Source organism: Topomyia yanbarensis, chromosome 3, assembly GCF_030247195.1.
Source record: "Topomyia yanbarensis strain Yona2022 chromosome 3, ASM3024719v1, whole genome shotgun sequence".
Classification (NCBI taxonomy): Eukaryota; Metazoa; Arthropoda; class Insecta; order Diptera; family Culicidae; genus Topomyia; species Topomyia yanbarensis.
The window spans coordinates 211,327,307-211,340,333 of NC_080672.1; the positions used below are offsets into that span (position 1 = coordinate 211,327,307).

General features: G+C 38.3%; 1 protein-coding gene across 3 annotated transcripts in view; it reads right to left on the reverse strand.

Annotated features, from left to right (window-relative positions):
• Positions 1 to 13,027, reverse strand: part of LOC131689799 (vacuole membrane protein 1-like) — a 282,024-nt gene that overhangs the window by 87,475 nt on the left and 181,522 nt on the right. For all 3 annotated transcript variants that reach the window (XM_058975104.1, XM_058975105.1, XM_058975103.1), the window contains exons 2-3: positions 5,978 to 6,186; positions 5,637 to 5,918 (exon numbers count right to left, since the gene is read on the reverse strand). In XM_058975104.1, the coding sequence (XP_058831087.1) occupies positions 5,637 to 5,918; positions 5,978 to 6,165 (470 nt within the window). In that variant the 5' untranslated portion in view covers positions 6,166 to 6,186. The remainder of the gene's footprint in view (positions 1 to 5,636; positions 5,919 to 5,977; positions 6,187 to 13,027) is intronic.

Here is a 13,027-nt window from a genome sequence, read left to right on the forward strand (position 1 = left end):
CTTGGTGTGCACTAGGGCATTGCAAAAAAATTGTTTTTTGAATTCTCAAAGGCCCCCCCTCTCATATTGTGACAAATGTCAAAGTAAGCTCAGACGCCAAATTTCACATCATTTGGACAATTTTAGACCCCCGCCCTCTTCGCTTGAAAATTTTTGAAATTGCTACTATGGGAAAATATGGAAATTGCTACTATGGGAAAATACGTTAAATGCTATAACTTTTGAAGTAGCAATCAGAAAAGTACAATCTATACCTCTTTGGAAAGGAAATAATCATAGTATTTGAATTGAGATATCTTTGTTTCTAGGAAAATACGGGAGAGTGGGATACTGGGTCATTTTGGACCCAAAATCCCATATTTTTAATGATTTTTCTGCTCCGTGATGCAAATCGTACATATTTTGTAGTTTTTCTAATGTGAAAAAATCTCAGAAATCGAACGGAACCCTTTTGACCTTAGCCCGAATACGAGAAGTTGGGGTTATAGGGCTTTTTGTCAATCATATTAAATTGTATTATTTTCTCATGCATATATTAATTCAATTAATTTTCATAAAATGTAACTTATTAAACGTGTAAAATTCTGAGGAATAAAACAAAAATAAAAACCTTAGAGTTAAAATTCAGAAACATCAAACTTTTTGATATTTACTTTACAAATCTCATTTTTTCCATTACTTGTCCTAATACCTCAACTTACCCTATTTTTCCAGAAATGAAACTTTTCTCATGTGATCCCTAAGCATATTTTACACTAAAAGTAGTAAATTAAATAAGAATTTTGTTGTTAAATGGAGTTAATATGTGCGATTTTATGATAAAAATGTGAAATCGATACTATATGTCAGAAAATATATGTTTCTGAATTTTACCGGTAACGAATCTATTTTTGTTATAATCCTAAAGATTTTCCACGTTCAACAAGGTATAGTTTATTAAAATTGAGTGAAGAATAATAGAGATATATTCACGAGAAAATGATGAAGTTCAATATGAATGACAAAAGGCCATTTAACCCCAACTTCTCGTATTCGGACAAAGGTCAAAAAAGCTCCGATCGATTTTTGAGATTTTTTTACATTGGAAAACTACAAAATATGTATGATTTGCATAACGGAGCAGAAAAATCATTAAAAATAGGGGACTTTGGGGTCAAAATGACCCAGTACCCCACTTTTCCGTATTTTCCTAGAAACAAAAAAATCTCCATTTGCATACTAAGATTATTTCCTTCCAAAAGAGGTATAAATTGCAATTTTCTGATTGCTACTTCAAAAGTTATAGCATTTAATGTATTTTTCCTCCATATTTTCCCATAGTACCAATTTCAAAACATTTCAAGCGAAGTGGGCGGGGGTCTAAAATTGTCCAAATGATGTGAAATTTGGCATCTGAGCTTGCTTTGACATTTGTCACAATATGAGAGGGGGGCCTTTGAGAATTCAAAAAAAAATAATTTTTTTTGCAATGTCCTAGTGTGCACAGGCCGTTTACTTTGACACGGCTCAATGCATTAGCTTGGCCGAACCGTGGGTATTTTTTTATGTTTACAAATTGTAGACGAAAAAGATGGGTCAATAATGTTAGAGATACAGAGCGGTAGAGTAATTATGCTTATTAAATCGAACATATTGTTGACAATCTAGTTGCATTTCCAAAATAATGAAGCAACAAATTCTTTAAAAAAAATGCCGATTCTTGAAATAAGTCTTCATGACCGTATAACAGTATATCGCACTGTAGCTGATCCTTTGTTTTGCGGCAGCTTATTTTTTGCTTATATGACCAATTTTGGGGTTTGTAATCAACTAATTCTCAACGGTGTAAACTTGCTTTATTCAAGTACTAGCCATCGAGTTAATTCTAAGCGCAACTCAATTCCACTCGCGTTAAGTGCTAGTCCATAGCGGCATTAGGTAACGCACAGCTTTCATATCTGACAGACAGAATTATTAGGCAACTAAATAAAGTTGTGAAGACCGCTCCGGGGTCAAATTATCAGATAGATGACGATTGTTAACAATCTCTGTGGCAAACCCAAGAATTTTGACATCCATATTGCTAGGATACTTTGAAATTTACAAATAGTATTTCAAAGCTGAAACACACCTCTAGGACCGGTTGTCCGGAAACAAGATCTCATACGATTCCTTATAGCAGATTCAAAAAAGTAGATGACTTCCTGATTCCAAACCATCTACAAATATTTGAATATGTTTAAAATTATAATGGTAATGACCATTACCCTGTCAGTCTGCTATGCGGTAGAAACGACCAAAAAGTTCCCCTCAGGCCCATTAACTACATCTTCAATTTTATCTCACTAAAATTTATGCCTAGTGATGTACTATGATGTCACCAAGTTTCAGGTTCTAGTTACGGAAAGCAAATTGTAATTTTAAATGAAATCTGGAAAGGTACTCGCGTACTGTGTCGTTACCTAAAGGTTAAGCACTCAACTCCGCTTAAAAATTCAACGTTTTCGATATGAGTTTCCGTATATAATAGAACTGTATGAAGATGACTTTCGCAGGCTCCAGTTTCAATATCGCCTACCGCTAACAGACGGGCGGATACGACAATATTTAAAATCAACAAATAGCGTATTTAACCGAAGTTTACCTCCCTTTTGCTGCGAAGCTTCACTTATCTCACAACGTGCTGCTATTGCCAGATTGCATTAAAAATCGCTTTATTTATTTATTTGTTTGTATTTATTATATTCCAAGATGGAATTTCCAACTGACCTTTTCACTGCCGTTCAGCGCATAATTGTCTTATGTATAGAGGGAATCTCATAGAACATGGGACGAATACGATCTCAACGGCATTTTAGAGGGTACTTAATTTCTGAAATGACGAATTGGTGGGAAATGGCAGGCAAATGAGAGACTAAAAACTGTTTGTCTCAAATCACAAGTAAACTTATCAAAAACCGGTTCCTATAATTTGCTCGCAGACCTGTCTGTTTTTTTCTTGTGATTATTCGACATTTTCTTGAATTATGCCCCTATTTTAAAGTTGTGAAAAAGTGCTGGATGATTTTGTATCAACAACGCAATCATTATTTACACTACGGAAGTCGCGGAAATGGTTCACTGAACGAGCAACCGCTTGTGCGCTCAGACGATTTCGCTACATTTAAGAGCAGCGTGCACTCAGTGCACTAGCATGACTTCCGGAATCTTCAAAAGAAGAATCCAAATCTAACCAGAACATAAAAAGCGGATTATTACTGCACAGAAGTGGTTAAACCGTTTCTGTAAACAATCTTCTTAGTACATATTCTGGGATACCTTCCTGTTGGTATGAAGTTTTTACTGGTTCACCCACTGTTGCAGAAGACCTGCTTAACCAATTATTTCTTGAGAAACTTAGACTTCTCTATCGTTCAGAATTACTTTAATATTTCATTTCGTTACATGCCATGAGGCTTGGTTGAAGTCTTCTACGCCAAGTTTTGTAATCCATTGCCACACAGGAAAAATTGGTAGAATATCCACGTTACAATTTTCGAAGAAGTGTTTAGCCCTCATATTCTGCCTATCACTATAATTCGAAATAATCAATACCTTTAATGACTTCGTTCCTTGATGATGCTTCGAATTATGCACAAACACATTTGACATTTTTATTTTATTATTTTATTAGTGTACGAGCAGAATGTTTGTCTCACTATCGAATCCTCCGGAAGTCGCGCACGGTCCCATACACTCATTTGCTTGTCGGTCATCCTTCGCGGGCCTGGTAACAATTTTTCAGATTTGGAAATATTTAAATTACATGGCAGTTAAAAGACCAAAAGTGGTTTAATTGAAATGGAAGATACAAAAAGTTTAAAACTAACTAAAAATGAAAAAAATGTGTAAGCTCAAACGATAGACATTGAAAAATGTTAATTTAATTTGATTTGTTTGAGCACTCTGGAAAATTTATAAAAAGGTCTGGAAAAACCTGGAAAATCAGGGAATTTCATTTTCAGAAATGAGTCGACACCCTAAGCAAGTGTTTTGAAAAGCTTGAGACTTCTATTTAATGGAATGATTTTTGTTTGGGTGAAAACACAGATATTTTCGAGACGCTCACCACTTCTGTGCGAAATGAGCGTGCGGGGCTATTCGGACCCCTATTTTGTCAACCAACGTTCAGCGGCTTGCGGCTTGCGGCTGCGCACACCATTGCGCACGCCACAGCAAAGAAAATACATGGGCCGCCAATCTACATCTGTGACTTAACAGAATATGTTTTGTAAAGCAATTTATTTTTTTGCTTCTTAAGAAGTGTCTCTTATAAATATTTCATAGGTAAAGACAATTCCATTGCAAAAAATTAAAGAAAAATGACGGCCTGAATTGCCCCGTATGGTGGTCCGAATTACCCCTACATTGTAAAAGCATGGAAAAATGTAGAGGTTTGCAAATCGTCGCCTAGCGCTGCCATTGAGTGGTGCAAATGAACCTTTTATGGCACCAAAATGTAGCTGAGGTTTCAAACTAACAATTAGGACAACAATTTTGACCGGTAAATTTTGTATCATCTATCCACCTAAAAGGGTGATTTGCTTAAGTAGGTCCGAATAGCCCCGGGTTCCCTACTAATTGTTACTTACGTAATAAAACAACCAGTATTTAAACTGGTATTGTCACGAATCACATTTCCACGGACAGCACGAAACCTGACGAAACACTAACGGCAACCGTAAACTGGAGTGTACGGTAGGTAAGTGTTCGGTTGACTAATGTGGCTACGCCACATCGCTTTCTAGTACACTGTCCGACTTCGCTACCGCTCAGTCGGCTTTTAGCTAGCTACCGCCCCTATGTTTAAGTAAACCGGGAAAACGAGAGGATCGCAGGTTCGCTTGCAATTCCAACTACAGGTTAATCTATGCCTCGTCCAACGCATCCTCAGCGGCTTTGCGCCGCTTCGGATGCTTTGCCTCGGATATGCGGCCAAGCCGCATCACACTAGCTCTTAGTATAAGCTCACGTGTTAAAGCATTGTCACTGTTATGAGTATTATTAAGCACTACTTATTTTTTCAATTTACCAAACTTTGGTTAATAATTTTACATTTCCGCTTTCGGATTCGGTTTATTTTGGTTAAAGTACACCGTTTTGGCAAAAATCCCCAACAAAATTGGAGCTCTATCACTAATGTCTCTAAACTAGACAATTACCTTTATTTGCACGTCTTTACTCAAGGATGTGCTAATTATCAATGAGGTGCATGAATCGTGTGTCCGAATGACATTAGAAAGGGTATATTCATAACTTACTGTTTGGGGGATGTTTACAAATAACGTACATTATAGCAGTGTTGTCAAAAACAAAACGAGAGATTCGACTCAGTCGAGATCTTCCATGTAGTAAGGTACTTTTGAGTTGTTTGCGGTACTCAAAATTAAGTAAATTCAACTTAAATTTAAGTAAATTAAATCAAGTTTGAGTTATGATTTTTGCCGTAGTTAAATGGAAACTACCTTCAACACGGTTTACCTAATTTTACCTTCCTGCACGATACCACGAGATTAAATCAAAAGTACTCAATTTTAGGTAGTTTTTCGGTGGCGTGTAGATAAGAAGAAAAAGAAGCCCGACTGGGGCATTAAAGTGGTAAATTAAAATGAACTTACTCATTAGGATAAGGAGGCTCTGGAAAATCAAGGGAGTTACACTCGTAAGCTGCCAGAGTCACACTAGCAATATGTGGACCTAAATATAAGATGAATGTATGTAGGCCCGTTCCAAGACCAACAGAAGAAAGTACTCCGAGTCCAGCCCAATAAAATATGAAAAATCCTTTCTTTTTCACTAATTGAACAAATTGCTGATGATAACCGGGAGTATAACAAAGTAGGAAGGTTAGTGTTAAAAATGTGACGAGCCCTATAATTAACTTTCGGTGAAGAATAAGTCTGAAACAAGAGAAAACAACATTAGTATATCAAAGAATTTTAATACTTCAAACACAAACCGTCTTCCATATAATTGAAGTAAAGAAACAACTTCTAATGTTGCATATTTAGCGGTCCTCAATGGTGATTTCCAAAGAACAAGATTTTCTTCTTTTGATGGTAATCTACGAATTTTTGGTTTAGCATCAGACAACGAAATACCATTTGATTTAGCGGCACCTGGTAAATCTCCCCTAGTGCGAGGCATATTGTATTCTAGATTTTCCAACTGTTGAGTATATGTAAAGGTAAAGGTGGAGGTTAATATTACATATGCATTTACTTTGGTACATAACTACAATTCAGTACAGTGAGATTCCGTTTTGGGCACGCTCCCAATTTGGCACACTCCGATTTTGGCAACAAATGGGTTCCGTTTTTGGCAACATATTTGTTGTACATAATTTTAAAAATGTGCAATAGATATTTTTTTAACCAATTGACATCACATTTGGCTTTATTTCCAAACATGGGAGTTATATTAAGCCTCAAAGGCGCAAATCATTCTTTTTTTCAAATTTTGTTAAAATTGTCTCATGCTGTGATAATTTTGAGATGATTTTCGCAATGTTATTTTAAAACAGCTTTATGCACGTAAGGGTTAACTATATTTTACTATGTCGTATTTAATGAATACAATAAGTATTGAAATGTATTATTTAGGTATAATATAACTAGTTACAGTGTAACTAGTGTCTGGCGGAATCAATTTTTATAGTAAAACCCAGAGCCTGAGATTTTAAGAGTCAAGTACAGAGGAATGCGCTACACTGCATAATAAAATTAATTCTGGAGAAAATTTTCAATTTAACCTTAGTAACATTGCGAGCCTCTTTCTCTTTCGATTAATTCGACCTCACTACAAAACTTGGCACTATATTTTCAGTACATATCGAAAGCTGACCATAGTGCGTTCCAAAGCCGTATTTAAGAATACAAAACTGATAGCTCCCAAATAATTTCTTTCATCTTTATTATGCTTTTGGCAAATTTGTTATTTTTTGCCGATTTTTTCAAATGAACGGAATTAGGGTGGTCCTTGTGGTTAGGGTGTTCAAAGTATCGACTGTTTAGATGTGTGAAGTTTACCTGCGCAATGCCCTACAATATACTCACACAAATAAATTCAAGCAAGTTTGCTGAATAAACAAGGCTATCTATAATGGTTGATTTGTTATGATATATTTTTAAGATTTTAGGTATCGTGGCTCTTGAAAAATCTAGTTGTTTATATGGTCGGTGTTAAGTCAGACCGGACTAAGTCGCAAAACATAAAAAATGAGATAATGATAGCACTGGATAAAGAATATCGTCAGCTACATTTGACTTTTGCCAGATTTGAAATATGCTACAATAAACATGAATTATGGTAAAAATTAATTTCCAATCATAATGTGAAGGATGCTGAGATTCAAACTTTAAATTCGTTTTTCTCGAAATCAATGTTTTGTCACTTAGTCCGGTCTGACTTAACACCGACCATATTATCTTTTGATGTGTTAATTTCTCGCAAATGCATTGTTCTAAAGATTTTAGGAACACTCATTGGAGCACATTTTTACCGTAGCACTGATGTTTCAATCCCTTTTGTTAGGACAGTTGCAAGTGATTTTTACAACAAAAATAGTTTTCTTCAAACCTAAATATCTTCAAGCGTTGCAATTTGATTTTAAATCTATCAATTCAATATCAAAGACAAACGATTTTTTCAAAGAGCTGTGTTTTTTTAATTAAATTGTTTATTATTTTCAGAAAGAAGAGATAACAGCCCCAGGAGCGAAATCAACACTACCATGCACTGAATCGTTTGAGTTTTGACGTTCAGTGGGCCGAAGAAAAGCGATTCGAATTAAAGGATATGTTACACCTCCGTCATGAGGGGCATTGCACTCGAGAAATGCGCGAAGATTGTGAGAATACTGGACGACGCAAAGTGTTTCCAACGAACGGAATCAGCTTGACTCAATCACCGACTCGCATCTGTTTGCCATGGAACTTGGATGTTATGGCGGCGACCTTTCCCGGTCAGGTAAAGCTAAGGAAAGTATATGTCCTCCCGAAGCTATTCGAGATACTGCGCGCCCTGAATTTGGTCTACAATTGCAGTTTGCCAACGAACGGAATCAGCTTGACTCCATCACCGACTCCCATATGTTTGCCATGGAACTTGGATGTTATGGCGGCGACCTTTCCCAGCCAGGTAAAGCTAAGGAAATGTCCTCCCGAAGCTATTCGAGATACTGCGCGCACTGAATTTGGTCTACAATTGCAGTTTGCCAACGAACAAAATCAGCTTGACTCCATTACCGACTCTCATCTGTTTGCCATGGAACTTGGATGTTATGGCGGCGACCTTTCCCGGTCAGGTAAAGCTAAGGAGGGTATATGTCCTCCCGAAGCTATTCGAGATACTGCGCGCCCTGAATTTGGTCTACAATTGGAGTTTGCCAACGAACGGAATCAGCTTGACTCCATCACCGACTCCCATATGTTTGCCATGGAACTTGGATGTTATGGCGGCGACCTTTCCCAGTCAGGTAAAGCTAAGGAAATGTCCTCCCGAAGCTATTCGAGATACTGCGCGCACTGAATTTGGTCTACAATTGCAGTTTGCCAACGAACAAAATCAGCTTGACTCCATTACCGACTCCCATCTGTTTGCCATGGAACTTGGATGTTATGGCGGCGACCTTTCCTGATCAGGTAAAGCTAAGGAGGGTATATGTCCTCCCGAAGCTATTCGAGATACTGCACGCCCTGAATTTGGTCTATAAATGCAGTTTGCCAACGAACGGAATCAGGTTGACTCCATCACCGACTCCCATCTGTTTGCCATGGAACTTGGATGTTATGGCGGCGACCTTTCCCGGTCAGGTAAAGCTAAGGAGGGTATATGTTCTCCCGAAGCTACTCGAGATGCTGCGCACCCTGAGTTTGATCCACCATTGCAGCCTGCCAATAAACGTAATCAGGTCAACTCCGTCACCGACACCCACCCGTCTACCACAGAACTTGAAGGACACGACATCAACCTTTTCCGGTCAGATAACACTCTAAACAAGTCAGACCAACACGAACATGGAATTCCTGTATCCGTTTTCTCAGGTAAATACAATGAATGTATATGTCATTCCGAAGTAGGACATACAGATGCTGCCCCCGTTGAAAGCCCATCCCAATTACAGGCATTTGCTTCCGCCACCACTTCATCTACCACCGTTCAACCGTCAGGAGAAAACTTGGACATCTTAAAATCTACTATCAGAATGTGAGAGGGTTACGCACAAAAGTTGAGCTGTTCGTCGCTGCTTCGGATGTTGATCATGATGTTATTGTTCTGACCGAAACGTGGCTGAATGATCAAATCAACTCACTCCAATTATTTGGCCCAAGGTACTCGGCATATCGTAACGATCGCGATCCTAATAGTGCAGGGAAGAAACGTGGTGGTGGTGTACTCATTGCTGTTTCCAACCGACTCTCATCCAAACACAAAAATGACACTCACAATCTCGAACAACTCTGGGTAAATATCCGTGGCCCCTATACTAATCTCTGTGTGGGTGTTGTATATATTCCCCCCGATACCGCAAGTGATGCAGAAATTATTCAGAAGCACATAGACTCTGCACTTGACATTGCAACTTCCATTGAACCCAACACGGCACATCTACTATTTGGTGATTACAACCAGCCTGGACTTGTTTGGAAGAGCACTCCCTCCGGGTATGCTTTCCCAGGCCCCTCTGAATCAACCTTTTCGAGGGCGAGTACTATCTTACTTGACGGATGTCAGGGAGCTCAACTTTACGAAGACTGACTTCTCTAGGCTTCATAACTCACTACAAACAATCGACTGGGAGACTTTCTTGAATTTCGCGATCGATGTAGATGCTGCCGTAGAAAAACTCTCACTGGTGTTCAAACAGCTTTTCAGTATGCATGTGCCTGCACCTCGTCCCCGAACAAAACCACCATGGTCCAACAACCGGCTACGTAAACTGAAAAGATTGCGAGCTGCTGCGCTTCGACATTACACTATTCGAAGAAACCCGATCACAAAAAGGAAGTTCACTATAGCCAGTAACAGCTACAAAACATATAATCGCTTTCTCTACTCAAGACACGTCGCACAAACCCAATCGAACCAAAAACGAAACCCAAAACAGTTTTGGTCCTTTGTAAATGGGAAACGCAAAGAAAATGGCCTTTCTTCCAGTATGTTCCTCGCAGGTGAAACGTCCAATACTCCCAGCGGTATCTGTAACCTGTTCGCAGAACAATTCTCGAGTGTGTTTAAAAATGTATCGGCTAGCTCAACTCAGGTGGACTGTGGCCTTCAAGATGTCCCTCGCGATGTAATCAATTTTGGAAACATTCAATTTACTGACGAAGACATTCTAGCTGCCATAAGCAAGTTAAAGTCCTCTACATCGGTGGGGCCAGATGGAATTCCTTACATTATACTGAAAAAATGCGCAAGCGCATTGTCTACACCTTTACGACTAATCGTCAACCAATCACTGTCGCAATCAGTGTTCCCCGTGTGTTGGAAAAAATCAGTAATGTTTCCCGTTTTTAAAAAAAGCTGATAAGCAAAATGTTGCGAACTATCGTGACATAACCTCGCTCTGCGCTGGATCAAAGTTGTTTGAGATCCTAGTAGGAAATATGCTTTTTCGTGAGACCAAAGCGTACATATCGAAGGACCAACATGGCTTTTTTGCAGGCAGGTCAGCAACCACCAATCTAGCCCAATTTACATCATACTGTATTAAAAACATCGAAGATGGATCGCAAGTAGACACTATATATACTGATCTTAAAGCTGCCTTTGATCGTGTAGACCACTCTCTTCTTCTGGCAAAGATCGAGCGGCTGGGGGCTCCATCAAATTTTACAGGATGGGTTCAATCATATCTCGTAGATCGTTCTCTGTCTGTGAAATTAGAAAGCAACGTGTCATATAGCTTCATCAACTTGTCGGGTGTACCTCAAGGGAGCAATCTCGGACCGTTGCTTTTTTCTTTATTCTTCAACGACGTTTGCTATGTTATACCCCCAGGGTGCAAACTCATATATGCTGATGATCTCGAACTCTTTCTCATTGTGCGGTCAATAGAGGACTGCATCGAACTTCAGCGACATCTAGATGCTTTCTGTAACTGGTGTAATCGCAACTTGTTGGCTCTCACTGTGTCCAAATGCTCTATAATATCTTTCACGCGCAGAAAAAATCCAATTCTCTGTAGAAACAACACAGCCGGCCAATTGCTAGAGAGAGTGTCAGTTATCAGAGATCTTGGTGTACTCCTGGATTCGCAACTGACATTCAGAAACCATTGCTTTCACGTTATAGCACAGGGAAATAGAAACCTTGGCTTCATAATAAGAATAGCCAACGAGTTTACTGATCCATATTGTCTGCGGGCATTGTATTTTTCACGTGTTCGATCTGTCCTGGAAGCTTCCGCAGCAGAATTGAGGCAGTACAAGCAAGATGCCTCCGCTTTGCTCTTAGAACTTTGCCGTGGCGTAACCCAACAGAGCTACCACCATACATTGATCGCTGTCGTCTGCTCGATATGGAAACTCTGGCAAAAAGGCAAAATACATTCAGAGCGGTATTTATTGGGAAAATATTGAATGGCCAAATGGATGCCCCAGATATACTCTCACAAATCAACATCAACGTACCCCCCAGAAACCTTAGATCACGTAACTTTTTAAGACTCGACTTTTCAGCGCACCGAGTACGGTCAGAACGAACCCATAAGGGCGATGTGTAATGTTTTCAATAGTGTGTATGACTATTTCGATTTTTATGTTTCTAGCGATGTTTTCAAGAATAAACTTAGGAGGTTGACTTAGCTTATAAGATTATGTGAAAATATTTCTGTAATGTTATTGCAATGCTGTATACCTTGTATGTAATTTTGTTAATTTGTAATGTCAGATCATGTAATTGTAGAAAAAACGTGCGAAAAGATTATCGGTTTTTACGCGCATTCGAGGTCTGCTTCTGAAGTGAACCTTGAAATGGGCTTTTCCCATACAACAACATTAAATTTCATGTAGACCAACATGGGTCAGATGAAATATGAAAATAAATAAATAAATGTTGAATTTTCAAACTACCCTAGCTGCCAATATCTTGAGGTGAAAAATAATAAACAATTAGCACCAAATATGAATTCAGCGACGTAAAATTACCCCAATGTGAAATTTTCATCAAATTCGGACCCCTTTTGAGGTTTTTTCGACTTTTGTATGGAAAGTGATCACTGTGCGACGACTGAATTTGATAAAAACATGAATAAAATTGAATTTTCTTATTTTTTCTTTCATCTCATTCCATTTCGCACATGATTAAAAATCCTTGAAACCTTTCCGACGTCGTAGATTGAAAATCCAAACTTTAAAAATAAGGTTGCATTTTTGGTACGGAATCCTACTGTACCATATTTCTAAGCCGAATGCAATTAAAATTCCAATATACGGGTTCATTTCTCAGTTTGGGCTTGACAGTAGATTTTCATTGTGTTTGAGCGGATTAGTGGAATACTTTGAATAGTGAGTCGAAAAAGACTAAAATTCGACACTTTTGACACGGAAAATGTCTTACTGCACTATCTGGGGCTTGATGTCATTCCAAAATCTAAAATCAACGACGAATGTCACGTTTTGCGTCACTATTTTGAACGCTAATACCTCTGTAATTTATGGATGGATTTCTGTCTTTTTATCACTAAACAATTGGATCATTAAGCCATATGCTGTTTTCGATGTTTTCCGATTTGACGTTCAAGATGCGTACCGACAAACGGGGTTATTCAACTTGTACAAGCGCTAATGGGAGTATGAAGAATACTAAATGGTACTTATCAAATCAAAGTATCATTCCCTGTCTTCAGGATGGCCAAAAATTATGTCTATTAATTAAATTATTGCTATTAACTCCCCCGGGGTAACTTTTTTTTGTAAAACTTTTATCGTCCTGTTTCTTAATTTCAATTACATGTTAAATAAAACTTATAGTTATTTATACTCTTCTCGTTTGCTGGTACACT